Source organism: Maniola hyperantus, chromosome 14 (genome assembly GCF_902806685.2).
Source record: "Maniola hyperantus chromosome 14, iAphHyp1.2, whole genome shotgun sequence".
Lineage (NCBI taxonomy): Eukaryota > Metazoa > Arthropoda > Insecta > Lepidoptera > Nymphalidae > Maniola > Maniola hyperantus.
The window spans coordinates 1243583-1266210 of record NC_048549.1 but is presented as its reverse complement, the minus strand read 5'-3'; the positions used below and the strand labels follow the sequence as shown (position 1 = coordinate 1266210).

Below are 22628 nucleotides of genomic sequence, written 5' to 3'. Positions count from 1 at the left end.
ATATAAACTTTTACGAGAGAGCTTTTAAGCCTACGTGTATCGAGGAACATTGGAAATTTTAATTTAGTCAGTTTTACGATCGTTTCGACACTTTTGCATGAGCTCTTGCCTTAATTGATTTAGAACTGAAAAATTAATTAAGTGAAAGTAGAAAATCCATTATGAAAGCGTTAATACTTGAAGAGCTATTAAACCTAACCTCCCTGGCGCAGTGATAAGCACTTGTGGTCTTATGGGAGGTTCCGGATTCAATTCCTTGCAGGGGTTTGGAATTTTATAATTTCTAAATTTCTCGTCTGGTCTGGTGGGCGGCTCTGGCCGTGGCTAGTTACCACCCTACCGGCAAAGCCGTGCCGCCAAGCGATTGAGAGTTCCGGTACGATGCCGTGTAGAAACCAAAGGGGCATGGGTTTAATAAAAACTGCCATACCTCTTCCAAGTTAGTCCGCTTCGATCTTAAATTGCATCAACACTTACCACACGGCGGTCAAGGGGTAACTTGTATCTTAATTTAAAAAAAAAATTACAAAAAAAATAAAAACCGACTTCGATACACAAACACTAAAAACTGAAAAATAATTTAATTTATTACCGAATATATTATGTATACAAGAGTTAATATAGTTCCATAATAATACTTTTTGGTGCCGGTGCCAATTAGCTTTAGCTGCGCGAATCGTCTAGACTTCATATTTTTATGAGACTCCACAATGGCACCTCATTGGCACCGACCCCAAAAAATATTATTATGGAACTATATTAACTCTTGTATACATAATATATTCGGTAATAAATTAAATTATTTTTCAGTTTTTAGTGTTTGTGTATCGAAGTCGGTTTTTATTTTTTTTGTAAAAAAAATTTATTTCACAATTTTTAGTGGCCCCATGGAATTATGCTATGACTGGTTAAAAATCTACTGTTTACTAAGCTATTACACTGATCGCAAGCAATTTACTCTTATCCGTTGAGGAGTTCCAGTATCTTCGAAGATATTCATCAGATCTTCACCAAATTTAAATGGGACCAACTTTGAAGTATACCCTTTCAAACAAAAAAAGAATTTTCAAAATCGGTCTAGGCGTCTTCGAGTAATCGGGGAACATACATAAAAAAAAAAAAAAAAAAAGAAAGATTCCGACGAATTGAGAACCTCCTCCTTTTTTTGAAGTCGGTTAAAAAAGCTATTTAATTATACAAATTTGGATAGTGGTTGTCAATGTAGAATAAGAAAAAGAATATAAGAGTGAGGTAATGGAGAGTCCACTACTTGTGCACTTTAATCCTTCGTAGTTTCGACTAATTGTAACGCGCTATTAATAATTTTTATTCTAATGTTTTACCTACACTTCAAAGAAATTTCTTTATAATTTTTAAAAACATATCAAATTATTTTTCCACGCATCCTGTCACACATGAGATAGGGTTCCGAAGTCCTAGCCATCTTTGACTGTCATTATTTCGAAAAGTATAGTTTTTAGTGATCCGTTCCTCAAAAGGAAAAAGCAACCTTTATAGGGTCATTTTGTTGTCTGTCTGTCTGTCAATCTGTCGCGTCTGTCAAGAAAACCTATAAGGTACTTCCGTTGACCTAGATTCATGAAATTTGTTAAGTAGGTAGGTCTTATAGCACAAGTCAAAAAATCACTCGAGGGGGTAAACCAATTTTTTTTAATATTTAGGAAAAAATTAAATTTAGGCTATGTACAGTACAGTATAGGTTTCTATAACTACTAAATTTCAAGCTAACAGCTTTTACAGTTTATTTTTAGAACGGCTGTAACAGACAGACAGATGGACAGATGGACAGACTGGACGGAACTGTAAGGGTTCTCGGGTACCCTAAAAATTATACCTTTTTAGGGTTCAGTAGTAACCAGTTCAGTTTAGGGGAGACAAATATTATTATTTCGACACTCCCCGTAGACTGTATTAATTAATTCTTTTGACGTTCGAAAACAAAATGGCGATGAAAGTTTCCGCTTCAGTATTCAAGCCTCCCTTTTAAGCCTTTTATGTTGGAAATGGGAATAATTAATGGCGGAACGCAAATAACCGCGAAACAATACAATAGATTGCACCGAAAACTTCGCGATTACGTGCCTTTTCAGACAATTCTGATGAAATCAGTACCCATATATTATAAATGCGAAAGTGTGTTTGTTTGTTGGTTTGTCCTTCAATCACGTCGTAACGGTGCAACGGATTGACGTGATTTTTTGCATGGGTATAGCTATAGATAAAGACCTGGAGAGTGACACATGCTACTTTTTATCCCGGAAAACCACGGAGTTCCCACGGGATTTTTAAATAACCCAGCTCCACGCGGACGAAGCCGCGGGCATCAGCTTGTACAATAGTGTTATCATCTTGCGATAAGCTATTTTTGAATTATTTCGTGCAAAGTGTGAAGGATGTTTGAGAAAAAATATCGGTCAAGTGCGAGTCGAACTCGCGAAGAGTTCCGTACCATCTAACAAAATGTACGCGTTGATGAATGTTTTTTTAAAAATATCATGGGATCTTTTTGATTTTGACAGATAAAAAAACCTATGCCCGTCTGTCGTTGTACCGCACCGCGCGCCACCGTAAGGAATTTCACCCTCACCATCTGGGTGTCTGGTGCACTTCGACCGTCCGCTGCGCCAGATCCTTCTTTCCACGCACGTGCAAACTGTGGAACCAACTCCCATCGGCGGTGTTCCCACTAGATTATAACATGGGGTTATTCAAGGGGCGGACCAACAAATTCCTAAAAGGCCGGCAACGCATCGGCGGCTCCTCTGGTGCTGCAAATGTTCATGGGCGGCGGTAATCACTTAACATCAGGTGACCCGCCTGCTTGCTTGCTCGCTAAAATTTAAAAAAAAAAAAAAATAAAAAAAAAAAAATAGTTAAGAAAAGTTTGTCGCAATAAAATTTGTTTCCTCTGAAAGCACCTTAACATTGTTATACTCCCCATTTTCCTTGAAATATTGTTTATCCTTTTATCTCAAAGTTTCCCGGATTATGATGAAAATTAGGATAGATAGTGCTTTGTTAGATAAGAGGCTTTCGCAAGAATATTCAATTGTCTTATCCAAAGTTCAATTTATTAATTTTACCTAAACCAAACTTAAAAACCTAAACTTTAGACATTTTAAATTTTATGATAATTGTCGATTTCTTTATTCTGTATTTTACAATTTGTATGTTACCTTGCTTAGTGCATATAATTATTTATTTTAGTATTGTTGCGTACACATGTTAAGGGTTACCGCTTAGATCTTAATCTATTGTTTTTGTATTTGGGCTGTTTATAGTTGAAACCTATTTTGTGTGCCTTTATCATAATAATAAAAATATTTTGAGTTTAAAACAGTAATCGTAAATAGGTCATTTTTAGTCATAAACTCGGCTAAAGATAATATTTCCGGGGGGGAAATGTCATAAAGTTATGAACCATATCGCGCAACCGCATCTAAATCCTCGTTTACGAGTTACGATGTACTAAAAGTGATGAACACTCATCTCTATATGATATTTATTTCAAATCAGATAAACCAGTTACGTACCTCAAAAGGAAAAATGCAACCTTTGTAGGATCACTTTGTTGGCTGTCTGTCAGTCTGTTTGTCAAAAAACCTACAGGGTACTTCCTGTTGACTTAGAATCATGAAATTTGGCAGGTAGGTAGATCTTATAGCAGACATAAGGGGAAAAATCTGAAACCCGTGAGTTAAGGTAACATCACAAAAAAAAAATTGTGGTCATGAACTAACAATCAGTAATTTCAATTTTTGAAGTAAGATAACTATATAGTGGGGTATCATATAAAAGGGCTTTACCTGTGCATTCTAAAAGTGATTTTTATTTATTTTTATGCATTATAGTTTTTGAATTATCGTGCAAAATGACTAAAAAATACAACTGTAGTACGGAACCCTCGGTGCGCACTTGGCCGGTTTATTGCGAAAAATGTTAACAGACATTTACAAACAAACGCACAAAGAAACTCGACAGCCTGCATTACGAAACCAGAAGTTTTACCAGAGCATAACCAGTTCATACAATAGCTACAGATTAAACAAAACAGTTGAAAAAGCGAATGAATTGAAACAAAAACAATCGACAGTTACGAAACGATGGCAAAATATTCCAAAAGTTGCGTTGTAAATGCGGAAATACACCGGACGGGCGAACTGAGCCATTTTATGTCCATTCTGCTATCGCTTTTTATTTAGGGCTGTCATATAACCGATAAATATAGTAGAGTCGTCAGATAACAGAAATATATTATATTGTGTGAAAGGTAATAATTAATTGTTATAGCCAAATAGGTTGTGAGAGGGTTATAACTTATAACTGACAACTGAAACATACTTACCTACCTGGCTGAGTTCTCAAAACAGTAGACTAATTTTATTGCGTAACTAAGTAGTAGGTATAGATATATAATTGAATATATATACTAATTATTACTTTTGGGACGTCGTGTCCCAAAAGCTGATCCACGCGTCTGGTGACCCAAGAGCTGGTGCTTATTTCGCTCAACGGTTGAGCCTTGCCGTTCAGCGAGGTAATAGCGCCAGTGTTTTGGGCACAATGCCCATAAATGACCATTTGGACGGCGTATATTTTTTGTAAATATATATATATATATTTTTTTAGTGATAAATTTTTCTGTATGTTTTATAGACTAGAGATAGATTTTATTCTTAATTATATAATTAAATAAAAAAATAAAAATTATCAGTTCATGACCACAATTAAATTTTTTTGTGTGATGTAACCACAAATTCACGGTTTTCAGATTTTTCCCCGAATGCCTGCTATAGGTCTCGTACCTGCCAAATTTCATGATTCTAGGTCAACGGGAAGTACCCTGTAGGTTTCTTGTCAGACCGACAAAGAGACAACAAAGTGATCCTATAAGGGTTCCGTTTTCCTTGCGAGGTACGGAACCCTAAAAATTATTAAGTACGTGAAAGTAAGTTCGAAAATCTTTTAAAACTCCACCCGTTTACGAAAGTAATGATCGTAGCGTGTTTAAAGGGCGTGTTTTCAGAAGTCGTTAACTGCGACTACATTGGTCGTAAAGAAAGTAGTAAGGACTAAGGATGCGGACTTATAAACTGAATGGGGTTATCCGGTTTTATTTCGTTGCAGTTTGTATATTGAACACAAATGTATAGTACGCGACAGGTCGTGATGGCTATCGGGGTATGAGGCGGGAGGACGCCCCGCACACCCGCACGTCACCCGCGCTCGCCCATACCAGGTTAGCGCGGCGGCTGTGTGCCCCGAATGCCATCTCGACCTGTCACGTGCTATCATTATAGTTCTGCCATCTTTTCTCCAAAAAGCGGCAAACTCTAATAATGGAAATCACTCACGATAGTTTAAACGCTAAAATAACTCTAAAAAATATTTATTGAGTTAGTAGATACCTACCATATGTTAGTACAGCCACAAAACAGGAATTTTCAATAACTGATGATTCTAAAGAAATGTGCTTCTTAGGACCAAAGTTGTACGGAGCAGCGCGTGTGAAGTTTACTGTGTAGCCTTATTATTTTGTCACAAATGCATATTAATGTCTATCGTGGTGGAGATATTCATAACTGTAGAGCTTGGAAAAGCGGCGGGGGACACATTGGGAGTGCGGCCAACTCGAAAGACAGGCGGGGGTGAAATATACGAGTATTGTGCCAATGCACTCTGGAATGTACCGAACGAGTTACTATTATATTATGTAGGTACAGTACCAGCACAGTATGAGAAAGATTATAATAATCTTTGTAGGCGTTATATTTACCTAAGAAAGATATAAACCGCAGAGAGGCTCATTCATACATTTGACTCCAGATAGGCAAACCCCTCGTATACCTATGTGCTTATGCTCGCGACTTCGTCTGCGTGGACTACACAAACTTCAAACCCCTATTTCACCCCCTGGTATGCTCTTAAAAAAAAGCATATTATACACTGGAAGACTATGTAAATGATAAGAAAGCTTGGATTTGACTCGCTCCAGCAATGCACGGGGCTGCAATTGCTTGTACAGTATGGTATAATAATATTGTAAATTGATGACTTGAAAAGAGCAACCGCTGAGTTTCTTGCTGGTTCTTCTCGGTAGGAACGGCATTCCGAACCAGTGGTAAATTAAACTAGTCAACGATTCAAAAGCACTTGTAATAAGTCTACTTGAATAAAATAAATTCTATTCTATTCTATTCCTTAAGGGTTGAATTTTAAAAAATCCTTTCTTAGCGGATGCCTTGGATGAATAATTAAAAAATTAAAACCCGCGGATGCCTACGTCATAATAGCTATCTGCATGATAAATTTCAGCATGTCAAACGGCCCGTCCTGTAGTTTGAGCTGTGCGTTGATAGATCAGTCAGTCACCTTTCTTTTTATATATCAAAACTACATTGAACGTGGTCTTCAACTCTCTCGGGCGTAATTCGTCACTAAGTTTCGTGGTTATATGCCATTCGCTCGACATCGCCATTCGTTACAGTGTCGCTTACTACTCCCACAGGATCTAGCTCGTATACCCGCAGAATTATTCCCGCGACTTCGTCCGCGTGGACTACACAAACTTCAAAACCCTATTTCACCCCCTTAGGGGTTGCATTTTCAAAAATCCTTTCTTAGCGGATGCCTACGTCATAAAAGCAATCTGCATGCCAAATTTCAGCCCGATCCGTCCAGTAGTTTGAGCTGTGCGTTGATAGATCAGTCAGTCAGTCAGTCACCTTTTCCTTTTATATATTTAGACTAGCTTATGCTCGCGACTTCGTCCGCGTGGACTTCACAAACTTCAAACCCCTATTTCACCCCCTTAGGGGTTAAAATTTCCAAAAATCCTTTCTTAGCGGATGCCTACGTCATAAAAGCTATCTGCATGCCAAATTTCAGCCCGATCCGTCCAGTAGTTTGAGCTGTGCGTAGATAGATCAGTCAGTCAGTCAGTCAGTCAGTCACCTTTACCTTTTATATATTTAGATTTAGATTATTATATGCCGCAGAATGAGCTTGTCTTGTACTCGTGGGCCGTGACTACAATAATAACTATAGGTTTGTACAAGCAGCATCAGAAGTCCCCAAGCAATAACGCCCGTTCGGAGCAAGATCTTCCTATTGGTCGAGACCAGTGGCGGATTATCCCTAAGGCAAATAGGCACATGCCTAGGGGCGCCAGGTTACGAAGAGGCGCGTGAGTCAAAGTTTCTCTCGGGCGACCCAGACTAGCGCTCCCGTTCGCTCGCAACGCGTCTTAGAGAGCACCTGTGTACAACTTCAATCCCATTTCGCCTTAAACACTTTAATTAGCTGAAAAACTATTAAATACTAAAGGATGCCCGCGACTTAGTACGTGTGGATTTAGGGTTTCTAAAATCCTGTAGGAACTCTTTGGGTTTCTGGGATAATAAGTAGCCTATGTCCTTTCCCGGTACGCAAGCTATCTTTGTTCCAAATTTCGTCAAAATCGGTTGAGCGGATGAGCCGTGAAAGGTTAACAGACAGTCGGACAGACAGACACACTTTCGCATTTATAATATTAGTATGGATATGGATAACATATGCCTACCATTGTTTCAGATCCTTACAAAGCATCGAAAGTGCAATGCAACGAGTCGATAGTGCTGTCCCATTCGCACCCGCACGCTACAATCTCCAGCCCCGGGTTCCCTCGCCCCTACCCGGATGACGTCAACTGCGTCACTGAGATACGAGCCCCTCCCGCACACACCATACGTCTGCACTTTGAAGAGTTGCTGACGGAACATGAACCACAGTGAGTGAGAGTAGAATATGGAAATATGTATCATCATCATTATCATGATCATCCCATCGCCGGCTCACTACAGAGCACGGGTCTCCTCTCAGAGTGAGAAGGGTTTTGGCCATAGTCTACCACGCTGGTCATGTGCGGATTGCTAGACTTCACACACCTTTGAGAACATTATGGAGAACTCTCAGGCATGCAGGTTTCCTCACGATGTTTTCCTTCACCGTTAAATCAAGTGATATTTAATTAAGTATAACGCACATAACTTCGAAAAGTTAGAGGTGCGTGCCCGGGATCGAACGCCCGACCTCCGATTAGAAGGCAGACGTCCTAACCACTAGGCTATCACAGCTTAGCACAGAGTATCTTATAAGCACTTATACTATAGTCCGTACAAAATGACTTCACACACGCCATTTTAACTCTATGTGTCAATTAGTCATGTCAAAAGTACAGTTCACCTTTAAAATAAGGACTAAAATTCTATTTTTACTAAAACTACTACCAAATAATTTATATAATTATAATTCATTGATAAAGCCGGGAAGACGGTGTTGGAAGACCCCACACTAGGACCTAGGTGGACGGACGACATCAGGCGAGTCGCAGGAAGCCGCTGGATGCAGGCGGCGCAATACCGTCGCGTGTGGAAGTCCCTACAAGAGACCTATGTCCAGCAGTGGACGTCTATCGGTTGATTATGATGATGATGATTGATAAAGCATGCAGCACATTACTTTCTGACCTTCAACCTTATGTTGAAAACTGTTTAAATCTCGATAGATTTTTGAGCTTATGAAACTCCAGATATGCATTGAATATAATATTAAAATATGGTAGCTAATATATTAAAATGGCTGGTCGTTGTAAATCTTTCATAAGCGTTCGGGCGTCGCGCGGCGTCGGAATATTATGCTAATCCGTGGCAGCACGCGTCGCGTGAAAAATATTATTTTGTATACAAGAAACACAAGAAATTACTTGTATAGCTTGTTGTTCAGCGAATATTGCATTCATAATAAGATATTCTTTAGTGCTTTGTTCTCGCGTGTTCCCTGTAATTAGCTTTTTAGGGTTCCGTACCTCAAATGGAAAAACGGAACCCTTATAGGATCACTTTGTTGTCTGTCTGTCAAGAAACCTACAGGGTACTTCCCGTTGACCTAGAATCATGAAATTTGGCAGGTAGGTAGGTCTTATAGTAGACATTCGGGGAAAAATCTGAAAACCGTGAATTTACGGTTACCTACGTCACACAAAAAAATGAAATGTGTTTTGAACAAATAATTAGTACATTATTTTCAATTTTTAAAGTAAGATTACTATATCAAGTGGGGTATCATATCAATCATATTATATATCATAATATGATAGGTACTTAAACATTCTAAAACAGATTTTATTTATTTTTATGTTTTTGATTTATCGTGCAAAATGTCGAAAAACTCGAATGCAGTACGGAACCCTCCGTGCGCGAGTCCGACTTGCACTTGGCCGGTTTATTTTTAATAAAAATGGCGAGCAAGAAAAGAGCAAGCGGGTCACCTGATGTTAAGTGGTTACCGCTATGAAAATTTGCAGTCCCAGAGGAACCAGCAATGCGTTACCTACTACCGGCCTTTTAGGAATTTGTTGGTCCGCCCCTTGAATAAGCTCATGTTGTAATGTAATGGGAACACCGCCGAAGGGAGTTTTTTTTTTTTTTTAAAGAATACTAGCCATGTTAAATGACTAATATTCCCCTTTCCTCTCCAACTAAGGCTTGTGCTAGGAGTAGGTACGACAATAGTGCAACGGGTGGGGTTTGAACCGTCGACCTTTCGGTTTTTCAGTCCACTCCTTTACCGGTTGAGTTATTGAGGCTCAAAGTTGATTCCACAGTTAAGTCCGCAAAAAGAAGATAATTATTTCAAAGCTTTGAGTTCTGTACAATACACCACGACAGCCCATGACAAGTGGCCTACTTACGCAACATTTGTTGACCGTCAGGTGTTTTATTTGCAATATATCGCGAACGTTTACAAAATATAGGCTTTTTTTTGGTGTTTTTTGTGGTATCATATCAGTTATCATCAGTACTAGCACCTGTCTTTGCTAGCGTTCTGATTACACCCTGTATATAGATTTCCATAATAAAATGACAAGGAATAGTGTAGTACGATTTTTGACTGCCATGATTCCCCTTCTATCTCTAATACCCTATTCACAGGCAAAGTGCGGTTAACCTTAGTATACCTAGTACGCGACAGGTTGAAATGGCAATGGCGGGGGGGGGGGGGGAACGCCCCGCTCACCCGCATGTCACCCGCGCTCGCCCGCAACGAGTTAGCGCGGGGGCTGTGCTTTCCTTCCTTCTACTAACGTAATGGCATTAACGAGCTTAAAGTCATTCAAAAAATCTTGAGGTTTTAAAATAACGACTCGAAAACCAGTCATACTTACACCTACAAATTACAATAACGCATTAAGATTTAAGTAAATGCTAAATACAAACATTTTCAGCTGGAACGATCTCACTAATGAAATAGTTTCGATGCTTAGGCAGTGGTCCGACTGCCGACGATGAACGAGAAACGAGTAGAACTAGAAATAATATTATCTATATATAGGATAGATATTTTTTATAATGGAAATCACTCACGGTAGTTTAAATGCTAAAATAGAACTAGAAACTTAAACAAGTTGGCGATCAGCGGCAAGCGAGTGTGTAGTTTCGATAGTTTTGTCGCCGGGCTATAAGCGAGTGTGCAAGTGCGACGAGCGACTACTCGCGCCATTTGCCCGCGGTCGCTCAGTCCTGTGCAAACCTGCGCGCGCGTTACACGTGTTCAAGCGAGCGAGCATCGCTGAACGAATATCGCTGAGCGAGTTTATTTTTGAAAGCTCGTCGCTCAGCGACAAAACTAGTAAAGCGAGTCGTCGCCGGCAGTGTGAACAGTCAGAGAGCAAATTTTGATATATGCATTGTCTTTCATTTACACGGAATGTACATTTATTGTGCGTTTCTTTAGAGAGAAAATCGCCGATAGTTAGTCGTTTTCTCGCCGGCAGTCGGACCACTGCCTTAAACAGATAAACAGCGAGAACGTGAAAATATACCAACGATATTACACTTTGCCACTATTTACATAAAACTCATTATTGTCTGAAAGTAATTTGAGCCGCATTGTATGTAAAATAACAATACATATTCATGGTTTAAACTCTGATGCGTATCTGGATGGACTAAGAGCCAGCGCGTGCCAGACCTTCGATATTTTAGAAAAGCTAAAAGTTTCTCTGCGTATTGTCCCCAACAGCGAAGAACGAGCAGGGACTATGAAGTTTGAATCATGGTGGCTTTTTTTTGGAAATCTTAATATGTATAAAAAATCAGACAAGTGCGAGTCTGACTTGTACACTAAAAGTTTCGTGCTTGCGTACCATCGTACAAGAAATAACACGTTTTAATTATTTTTTTATCTGTAATGACGGCAATTTTGAAATATTTATTTTTTTGTTGTTATAGCGCGTGCGGTAATAGAAATACACATTCTTTGAAAATTTCAACTACTACCTATTACAGTTCACGAGATACAGCTCGCTGACAGACGGACGGACGAACAGCGGAGTCTTAATAATAGGGACTCGTTGGCAATTCGGGTACGGAACCCTAAAAATAACGTTATCGTTTTTTTTTTCTAACTTTTATTCACAAAATCTATTGACATATTAAACATTATGCTGAGACATTATGGAAGCCACCGCAGATGCCATGCCAGCGATTGATTGCCGCCTTCCAGCGGCGCGGCGATGTTAGCAAATCTTCGTACAGCAGGTATATATGGTGATGCTGGGGCAGCATGGGCCGCAGCTCGGTCCGCAGCATCCACCACAGGGTCCGCAGGGTCCACAGGGTCCACACATTTTGCAGAAGGAGTATACTTGTGCAGTATCAACGATAGATAAAGACGATTATATTCAACGGTAATCTTACGGTCTATTGGCTATATAAGGCTGCTAGATTTTTTTGTGTTTTATAATAATACTAGCTGATGCCCGCGACTTCGTACGCGTGGATTTAGGTTTTTAAAAATCCTGTGGGAACTCCAAAATTTTCCGGGATAAAAAGTAGCCTATGTCCTTCCCCGGGTTGCAAGCTACCTCTGTACCAAATTTCGTCAAAATCGGTTGAACGGTTGAGCCGTGAAAAGCTAGCAGACCGACAGACAGACAGACAGACAGCCAGACAGACAGACAAACAGACAGACAGACACACTTTCGTATTTATAATATTAGTATGGATGTGAATCACTTGGAGGATTTGATTGTACTGTTCTGTTGTTCTTTTCTGTATGTCGTTATTTATGAAAGACTTCAAATATTTGATTGACTCGACCCTCAAAGAGGAAAAGAGAAAATACTATGTAAGATATAATGATAAATTACTTTTGTATTATTACTATAACAAGTAGATATCCTAATGGAAAAGCTCCGTTATGGTTTTTATAAATGGTCCCGGAGATAAAGGCGATCTCATTTGTCTGTCCGTCAAGACGGTTCTTGGGTTTTATTTGAAAGAGATTGCTTAGGGCGAGCGCACATAATTTGATTCGAGATTAAGTATAGAAACGGAAAAATCATTAAATGGAAAAATCATCAAACGGAGTTACATTTTATCGCGGAAAATTAAAAGGTACACACTGGATTTTTATTAAAAACATAAATGACAATTAATCTGTCTGTCTGTCTTGCATCATGGAGAAATGTATAATAAGCTACTTTTTAACCGACTTCCAAAAAGGAGGTGGTTTTCAATTCAAAAATTATTTTATACTTTGTAGTGGTTTTGGAAGTCGGTTTTTTTATTATCCCAAAAATTAAAGGTTTCCCACGAGATCAAAATATATGCGGACGAAGTCACGGTAGAAAGCTAGTAGCCTATAAGTTATTCCACTAACAAACTGATCCGTATTTCCGGTCGTGTTCCGATAGAGAGATTTATTACGGCTCTGCATTTGCGGACAAAGCGGATAGTCGTCCATTGTTCACACTGTTGCGATTGGAATCGATTCAGGTCCGTCCGATTGTTCTTATTGATGCGATTAATCGATCTGTGTTAGCGACTCGGTGGTTATGAACTCCCGGGTTAGCGAATTGAGAAAATCAGAACCCTTATTATAAATGCGAAAGTGTGTTTGTTTGTTGGTTTGTCCTTCAACCACGTCACACCGGAGCAACGTATCGACGTGATTTTTGCATGGGTATAGTTTAGTCCAAACCAAACCCCGCCCGTTGCACAATTGTCGTACCTACTCCTAGCACAAGCTTGACGCTTAGTTGGAGAGGAAAGGGGAATATTAGTCTTTTTTTTACTTGTCCTCCAACATGATGATCGGAGGATCCTCCAACAATATTAGTCATTTAACATCGGTACCCTTATTATAAATGCGAAAGTGTGTTTGTTTGTTGGTTTGTTGGGTCGATGGTTTGATTTTTTGCATGAGTATAGTTAAAGACCTTGAGAGTGACATAGGCTACTTTTTGTAGCGGAAAATCAAAGAGTTCCCACGGGATTTCTGAAAACCTAAATCCACGCGTACGAACTCGCGGGAATCAGCTAGTAGGTATTATGTAGAGAAATGTCAATCTATAAAATTCATAGTAGGTATCAGCCATAGACTTATATATTACTTCTTAAGGACAGCGCCATTGAACAAGCAAAATGGCACCGACTCATTGGTCCTAAAATGTTTATTTAGCACCAATGAAACCTCAGTGACGTCTGGATTTCAAACGGGTCGTTCATTAGTATCTAAGAGGTGGCGCTGATTTATTTGGTTCCGAAACCGTGAAAAATTTTTGTTCGCTTGGGCATATCTTGTCAGTTATATCACAAAATATCTGGCTTTACTTGGCATCGGTTCCGCCGTTTTTGGCAGTCATTCGGCTTGGCAGGGTTGTCTGTTCGTATCACGTAACTAGGGATAGTCAGCGCTTCCCGCTGTGTAGGATAATAGGGGATTGGGATACTGGATGAGTTATTGATCAAAGGTTAGAATTTATTTACTTTTGTAACTTATGTAAGTACTTTTCAGCCCCTCGCAGTTTCAAAAACTGCTGAAATACTTCTTTAAATAATGATGATGATGTGGATATAGGTTTTTAAAAATCCCGTGGGAACTCTTTAATTTTCCGGGATCAAAAGTAGCCTATGTCCTTCCCCGGGATGCAAGCTATCATTATACCAAATTTCATCGAAATCGGTTAAACAGATGGGCCGTGAAAAGCTAGCAGGCAGACAGACAGACACACTTTTGCATTTATAATATTAGTACGGATATTAGTATGGATTAGTACCTATGGATTGGTTATGCACGAAGCATTTATATAGAAAATCTTTATTATGTAGGTAAACAAAATCGGCCAACTGCGAGTCAGACTCGCGCGCCGTGGGTCCCGTACTACAGTCGTATTTTTTCGACATTTTGCACGATAATTCAAAAACTATAATGCATAAAAACAAATACAAATCTGTTTTAGAATGCACAGGTGAAGTCCTTTCATATGATACTGCACTTGATATGGTTATCTTACTTTTAAAATTGAAAATACTAATTATTATTTCATGACCACAATTAAATTTTTTTTTGTCTGATGTAACCACAAATTTACGGTTTTCAGATTTTCCCCTTATGTCTGCTATAAGACCTACCTACCTGCCAAATTTCATGATTCTAATGATTCTAGGTCAACGAGAAGTACCCTGTAGGTTTCTTGGCAGATAGACAGACAACAAAGTGATCCTATAAGGGTTCCGTTTATCTTTTTGAGCTACGGAACCCTAAAAACAAAATCAAAAGGCAGTAGCGCATCCGCATATCAAAATAATAAAGCTTAATTTGACGTAAATCCGCCACCGTTTGAAACCAATTGCACACAAAGAAGAAGAATAGATTTCACTTTTATCGTATTGCAGAAATACGAAAAAAGTCGTATTGTAATACGAAAAAATCGTATTGTTATACAAAATACGCTAAAAACGTTTCCTGTACAGACAGGATACACCGTCCATTAGGCATTGGGGTACGAAAAATGGTTGCCATTATAGCTTGTAAGCTGAGAGACGGTGGGCGGATTCTTTTGGAGAATCACTACTGAAGTGAAATAGGTAGTGATAAAACTTGACGACCTCCCTGGCGCAGTGTGGGGGTCTTCTATTCATATCAATCAGCCTGTTTGGGTTCACTGCTGGACATAGGCCTTCCCAAGAGCGCACCACCACACACAATTCTCCGCATTCCAAATCTGTCCACTTCCCCCTACCTTCTTAAGGTCGTCAGTCCAGCGGGTTGAAGGTCGTTCCACTATGCGCTTGCTGATATGTGATCTCCACTCCAGGACACGTCTGCCCCAACAACCATCGGTTCTGCGGCAGACATGACCTGCCCAGTGCCACTTCAGCTGGTTAATTCGATGAGCTATTATATATTCATATAATTTCTCTTTAATTTACGAACCCTACCATTTCCTCTTCTTTATCTATGTAGTCGCAATACAGGATATCTATACTCAACGAAAAAAATCTTATCTCTACAACATGTTTCTGAAACTTTTTATTTGCAGCTTTTTGTCACCTAAACGGATCTGTTCGAGATTTTTATCACAGACGTTATTTATAGGGGGATAAGTCTCTTGAACGGTCTTTGAAGAGTTTCGTAGATTGTACGTCTAAGCTACGTGAAAAGATTTGAGACGATAAATGAAACTTTTAGTATGTAGGTATAAATAAAAGAAAAGAGATAAAAGTAAAAGCTATCTTTGTACTTTTCATCAAAATCGGTTGAAAGGATAGGGCGTGTAAAGACAACAGACAGACATAGTTTCGAATTTATAATATGCGTACAAAATTAGTTTTTACGTGTCATTTTATTAACTTTATGTGTCAATTGTCATGTCAAAAGTACGATTATAGTCCTTACTAGCTTATTTTATGCGACTTCGTTCGCGTGGATTACACCAAAGCCCTATTTCACCCGTTTAAGGATTAAATTTTCAAAAATCCTTTCTTAGCGGATGTCCACGTCATAATAGCTATCTGACTGACTGACTGATCTATCAACGCACAGCTCAAATTACTGGACGGATCGGGCTGAAATTTGGTATGCAGATAGCTATTATGACGTAGATATTATCCGCTACGCAAGGATTTTTGAAAATTCGACCCCTAAAGGGGTAAAACAGTGGTATGTTTGTGTAGTCCACGCGGACGAAGTCGCGGGCATAAGCTAGTAGTGATATACGTCGACTTGATTACCACAAAGCAACTCAACGAGGAATCAATATTGCACGTGGGTCTACACGGCTACCACACATTAACATAACGGTAGGTTGGCCATTAATGAATACGGATAATAATTTCTGATATGATTTATCTCTTCTGTAATACTATCAATTTGTATATGCTAAGCCAGATAGAATAATATATTAATCACTATCACTCAAAATACATATATACATAAATATTTATGATAAATGCATATATAATATATTTACATATGTTAAAAACAGGTATTATTTACATAATTAAGCAATACTTACCTACGAAAGGCTATTAAGATATTTACTAATGTGTGAAAGGCTATGATGATACTAATGTGACTCGTGAAGAATCCAAGGAAGAAAAATATAAAAAGAATTTACCTAACTAATTTATATAATTATTATGGAATTTTCAAGATTTTGCTTTTAGGAAATATAGAAAATAAAGACAGAACCGGGGGGAGGCCTTATACCCAAATATGGGATCCTTATCTGGACTGAATAGTGAATACCTATCTACTAAATACTACTACTAAATAAATAGATAATTAGGCAATAGTAATTAGCAATAGATATAAATGTAGGTATATACTAGTTTAAAACTTCTGTAAACTAACAGTTTTACTAACCGACACTGCACATAACATTATATTATACCTAACATGTAAACCTCATAAACGCATACACATACAAATGTCAAAACATATAATATACTAAACACATATTAACAAAACTAACATAAAGGTAAAAATTGTAAAATAATTAACTAGATAGTTGTAAGAAAGCTTATTGTAATTTTAAAGATAAGGAAAATAAATAAAGGCTTAATAAAAAAAAATAAAAAGCCAGATAGCTCAGAGTCACTCAGCGGGCGATGGAGAGAGCTATGCTTGGAGTTTCTCTACGTGATCAAATCAGAAATGAGGAGATCCGTAGGAGAACTAGAATAACCGACATAGCTCAACGGGTTGCGAAGCTGAAGTGGCAATGGGCAGGGCACATAGTTCGTACAACCAATAGACGTTGGGGTCCCAAGGCTGGAATGGCGACCTCGCACCGGAAGACGCAGTGTTGGAAGACCCCCCCACTAGGTGGATGGACGACATAACATGAGTCGCAGGGAGCCGCTGGATTAAGGCGACGCAATACCGTGGCGTGTGGAAGTCTCCATTCGCACGTTCGTAATGGCCTTAACATACGACTTTTGTCCCAGCTATGTGGCAGGCATGTAGACCCTAGCCCACACACAGGTGTGGGAGTGACGGGATATACCTAGAGCCTCGATATTAGCTGGCGATATTGACCCGAGTGACGTAACTACGTTTCTCATACAAAGTCGCAGTGGCCCTAGAGTATATTAATTTGACTAATACAACACTGTCAGGAGGTAGCTCAAACAAACAATTAATGCGAACACTAAATAAATACGGTCGCTCTAATTCTAAGATTAATTATGTTATTATTACTAGCTGATGGCCGCGACTTCCCGTTTCTTCAAAATCCCGTGGGCACTCTTTTGATTTTCCGGGATAAAAGTAGCCTATTTCACTCTTCAGGTATTTAACTATGTCCATGCGAAAAATCTCGTCGATCCGTTGCACCCTCGCGCCTCTCTAAGTCTCTACCCGCCTTCTCCACTTCTGTCCCGCTGGCAAGTAACATACCAATTTCAAAGCCCAATGCAAATACTTCTAGCACAAGCCTGATGCTTAGTTGGAGAGGAAAGGGGAATATTTAGTCATTTAACATGGCTAATATTCTTTAAAAAAAAATAGGAAAGTTAGTAGGATTTGGAAGCAAGCGACATCACGTCGGTTTAGGCGTTCCTTTTTCTAACCGACTTAGTAGGCCAGTTTTTAAATCGCCACGATTTAGGAATGAAATTCCTTACAGCATCAGGGTTGAGGAGGTCCTCGAGTTCAATGATAAAGTCTTTACTTGGTAGGTAGCTTCAATATCAATTTTTAACCGACAGTTTGTTAATCACATCAGTTTAGGTGGTCAGGTCCCGTGCAGTATCAGAATTGAGGAGTTTGAATCAATTTTTTTATGGAACAATTTCGCAAAGTTTCGCAAAATCGGTTCAGTAATCACGATTATTTCGGTGTACATAGGTAGAAAAACACAACTCCTCCTTTTTGAAAGTCGGTCAAAAAAGTAACCTATGTTACTCCCTGGTTAATCTTCTACTTTTCTGTGAAAGTCCCGGCAAAATAGGTTAAACCATTCCGAAGATTAGCCCATTCAAACAGACAGACAAAATTTTAAAACACGTTTGATTTAGTTATGGTACAGTTCAAATAATATGAGCTTAATATAAGGTAGTTATTTCGTAATATAAGGGAGTTATTTCGTAATTTATAAGGGAGTTATTTCGTAATATATAAGGTAGTTATTTCGTAATATAAGGGAGTTATTTCGTAATATAAGGGAGTTATTTCGTAATATAAGGGAGTTATTTCGTAATATATAAGGTAGTTATTTCGTAATATAAGGGAGTTATTTCGTAATATAAGGGAGTTATTTCGTAATATAAGGGAGTTATTTCGTAATATATAAGGTAGTTATTTCGTAATATAAGGGAGTTATTTCGTAATATAAGGGAGTTATTTCGAAAACAGACACTTCAATTTTATTTATTAGTATAGATTTGTTTATTTTATATCTCCCGCGGGGTGATTACGTATCTCGCGACAGGCTTGCGACAGGTGTAAATCTCGCGATCATTGCTGTCAAACGTCCGGCTAGAGAGAGAGACAGCAATAGCCACAAAGCAAAATAAGAAAAAGAAGAAGAGAGACAGCAAATGAACTGTCGGATTGCTATTGCTGTCGCTACTGCAACGTTTTACATAATCACCCCGCCGATCTACCGACTCCGAGATCCTGTTAACCACGAGGCTATCACGGCTTTGCAATAGAGAGACAAACTAAACAATGATTTTATTTTGTTTACAGTTGCAGCTACGACTACCTGGAGATCGTCGAGTCTGGGTTGGACAACATCACGGAGCACGGCACAGATGAATGGGTGGCGCATGATCATCACACCTATCATGTGGAAAATGAGGTGAATTCTACATTTTCCTATCATATTTACCCTTATCTTCATCCATACTTATCCATACTTAATATTATAAATGCGAAAATGTGTCTATCTGTCTGCCTGCTAGCTTTTCACGGCCCATCCGTTCGGCCGATTTTGACGAAATTTGGTACAGCAATAGCTTGCATCCCGGGGAAGGACGTAGGCTTCTTTTTATCCCGGAAAATCAAAGACTTCCCACGGAATTTTTAGGAACCTAAAACCACGTGGACGAAGTTGCGGGCATCATCTAGTCACCCTTTTTTTCATAACACAATGGTGGTGAAGATATTCTAGCGTTTAAACTATCGTGAGTGATTTCCATTATACATGTCTCACACCAGGCTTTACTCACATGTTTAGTCGACGTTAGCCCGACTAGTTTCGAACAGTCTAAACCGCGCGCAGTCTCAACCGCGACGCGTGCGCGAACTGAGTCCCTGTGAAAAAGGACCCGGGTTCGAAACTAGCCGGGCTAGCGTCGACTAAACACGTGAGTGAAGCCGGGTGTGAGGCATGTATAATGGTGAACTATACCAGGACTCTATCATCATCATCGTCATCATCATATAACTAAGGTATTTATATAAAAAATTGCACGGGTATTACCCATTAATGTATCCCACAAAATTTCTCCAAGGGCACTTGGGTTTCCACTCGCTCATAACCCGAAGAGACTGCGACCAAATTGGTACAATTTGCAAGATTCTTAGGGGTGTGGTCGACTGCTCTGAACTACACAACAAGCTCTGCTGCGTTTATGCACCCTCTAATTAGGTACAGCTATCTCCGCCACCGCTCCAAATTTTTCGTAAGTCCGTTTAGTCGCACGGTAGCGCGCTCCGTCACCCATACCGCGCACTTTGGCTGCGCTCAACGCGCTGCTGAAGGAGTCCCCTCGCTGTGACATATTTTCTGACAAATGGGCTGACCTCATGGGTCAGATTTTGCACTTTTGTGAAAATTTATAATTTTGCTTTTTAACATTTATAATTTTAACAATTTTTGTATGTATGTTTATGTTAGTTTGTACTCGTAGTTTCATTAGTGTAATTGGCTTTATGGCCGTTCTAATTAAATAATAAATAAATAAATAATAATAATAACTAACTTTTAGGTACAACAAATTTTTGACTATAAAATAAACATAAATCCTTATATACCTTACTTCGTGAACAGGTCTGGGAAGAAATGGAGACTCTACTTCCGGAATCGGACGCGGTTAGTGCGGGCTGGTCGCGCGACACCCACGCAACCCGCGCGCGACGGCTTTGCGGCGACTGGAGCGGCAAGCTGAAGCTACTACGCTACCAGTCGCGCGGCCACGTCATGCGGCTGCGGTTTCGCTCCGACCACGCGCGACACTACGCTGGTTACCGCGCGAAGCTCACTCTGACTGACAGTAAGTGTGTATGATGCATATTATTTTTATTTATTTTATTTTTATTTTTTTATTTAGACAAAAAAAAGCGAATAATTCACACCACACTTCCAGACCAAAGCACTAGACAAAAAGCCGCGACTGGTGTTGGCAGTTTGCAGCCCAAATAGACCGTAGTCTGTGCTAGGGCTGACAAAGTTCATCGACCTCATTCATACTATATTATATTATATTATATACTATACTATATTTATACTATACTATATGCATATTCATACCTTACTAAAACTATACTTTATTTGGTGCAACAGTGTTAATGCATACGGAGTTTAGATATATAATTTAAATAGATAGGACAATATATATATATATATATATAGATAGGATATACCATTTCCTACATCTATAGTTTGTTTATTATATACTAATTCTTCAAATATTTATAAAGTTCTAGCTTTGTTCCTAGAAAAAAATGATATCAAGTTATAGTATATATGTGGGTATATTATTATTAGATTAGTGAAAACCTTATCCTTTTCCTTTCAAATTCCAAATCCCGATTTTTCAATTTTATCCATAGTTTCCCTAACTTTAAACTTTAATAAATAACAAACCTGACATTGGCTAATCTGTGTAAAGCCAGAAGAAGAAAAAAAAAAAAAAAAAGTGTGTATGATGAAGGACTTTATCTCACTACGACACCAGGTGGTGACATGACCAGTCGCACTACCGACAAAATGTGTACAACTCTATGGAGGGTACCTCATCTGGTGGTTTTTTTTATTCAGATACTAGCTTATGCCCGCGACTTCGTCCGCGTGGACTACACAAATTTCAAACCTCTATTTCACCCCCTTAGAAGTTGAATTTTGAAAAATCCTTTCTTAGCGGATGCCTACGTCATAATAGCTATATGCATGCCAAATTTCAGCCCGATCCGTCCAGTAGTTTGAGCTGTGCGTTGATAGATCAGTCAGTCAGTCAGTCAGTCATTCAGTCAGTCAGTCAGTCACCTTTCCTTTTATATATATAGACAAGTTAGCCCTTGACTGCAATCTCACCTGGTGGTAAGTGATGATGAAATCTAAAAACCCATACCCCTTTGGTTTCTACACGGCATCGTACCGGAACGCTTAATCGCCTGGCGGCACGGCTTTGCCGGTAGAGTGGTAACTAGCCACGGCCGAAGCCTCCCACCAGACCAGATAGTTCGCTTGGTTGCGCAGTCAAAATGAGGTACCGATGGTGTCTTGAAGTCTTAGAGATACCGCGTAAGTATACAATATGTATGCGGCAGAAAATAATGTACATCGTTAGGTTAGAATGAAATTTCGGCTTTTCAGAGCGTTGTCTCTGTCACTCATACCTATGAGACGTTTTGTCGGTCTCAACGACAGAGACAATGCTCTAAAAAATCTCTTTCTGAAGGTCGATGTACATTATTTTCTGCCGCGTACTACAAGCGTAGTGTAGGGTGCCCTGAAGTGGCTGGATAAGGACTGCCGACTGGGTGTGATGGCGTTCATTAAAATAGGCATATATGTACGTGGTATTCTTCTTCTTCACTACACTCTTGGTAGAGCAACCCACCACCTCCCATGGCCCCACCAACCTCGCGATAATATTTGCCGTAACGCGGGAGGGCGCCCGTTCGGTACTTGCTCGGTGGCTCTTTCCCGGGGCGCCTTCTTGACTCCCTACAAATTCTTTTACCTTTCCGTGGCCCTAGTTAGTCTTTCTCCCCTTTCTGGGGCAGACGTGCACAAAAACGCAGGTCCGGATCCTTCCTCAAACACCCACTGGTCCACGATCACGGTCTCTTGGTAGAGCAGTTCTAGTCATCTGAAGTAGCGTTTATCGAACAGACTTTTCTATCATCGTATCAACTAAACAAGTTAACAACTGTATTTTTCAATCGCAACTTCACCGGACATTAGTTCCGGCTTTTCGAAAGAAACTTTCACAAACAAGTACAGAGCTCGTGTCCACTTTCCATACAAACAACGAACAACTCTCGCCACTAATGATAGAGTTCCAATTCGCTTGTGTCCGTGTAGTCGACTTGCAAAGTGCAAACTT

At 39.4% G+C, this 22628-nt stretch overlaps 2 protein-coding genes across 5 annotated transcripts in view; one reads left to right on the top strand and one right to left on the bottom strand.

The window, feature by feature from the left end:
* LOC117988377 (sperm-associated antigen 7 homolog) overlaps positions 1 to 22628 on the bottom strand; it is a 396860-nt gene that overhangs the window by 235133 nt on the left and 139099 nt on the right. The gene's annotated exons all lie outside the window — the stretch shown is intronic.
* LOC117988355 (uncharacterized) overlaps positions 1 to 22628 on the top strand; it is a 206731-nt gene that overhangs the window by 148757 nt on the left and 35346 nt on the right. For all 4 annotated transcript variants that reach the window (XM_069502879.1, XM_069502878.1, XM_034975485.2 and 1 more), the window contains exons 8-10: positions 7594 to 7789; positions 19042 to 19153; positions 20348 to 20570. In XM_069502879.1, the coding sequence (XP_069358980.1) occupies positions 7594 to 7789; positions 19042 to 19153; positions 20348 to 20570 (531 nt within the window). The remainder of the gene's footprint in view (positions 1 to 7593; positions 7790 to 19041; positions 19154 to 20347; positions 20571 to 22628) is intronic.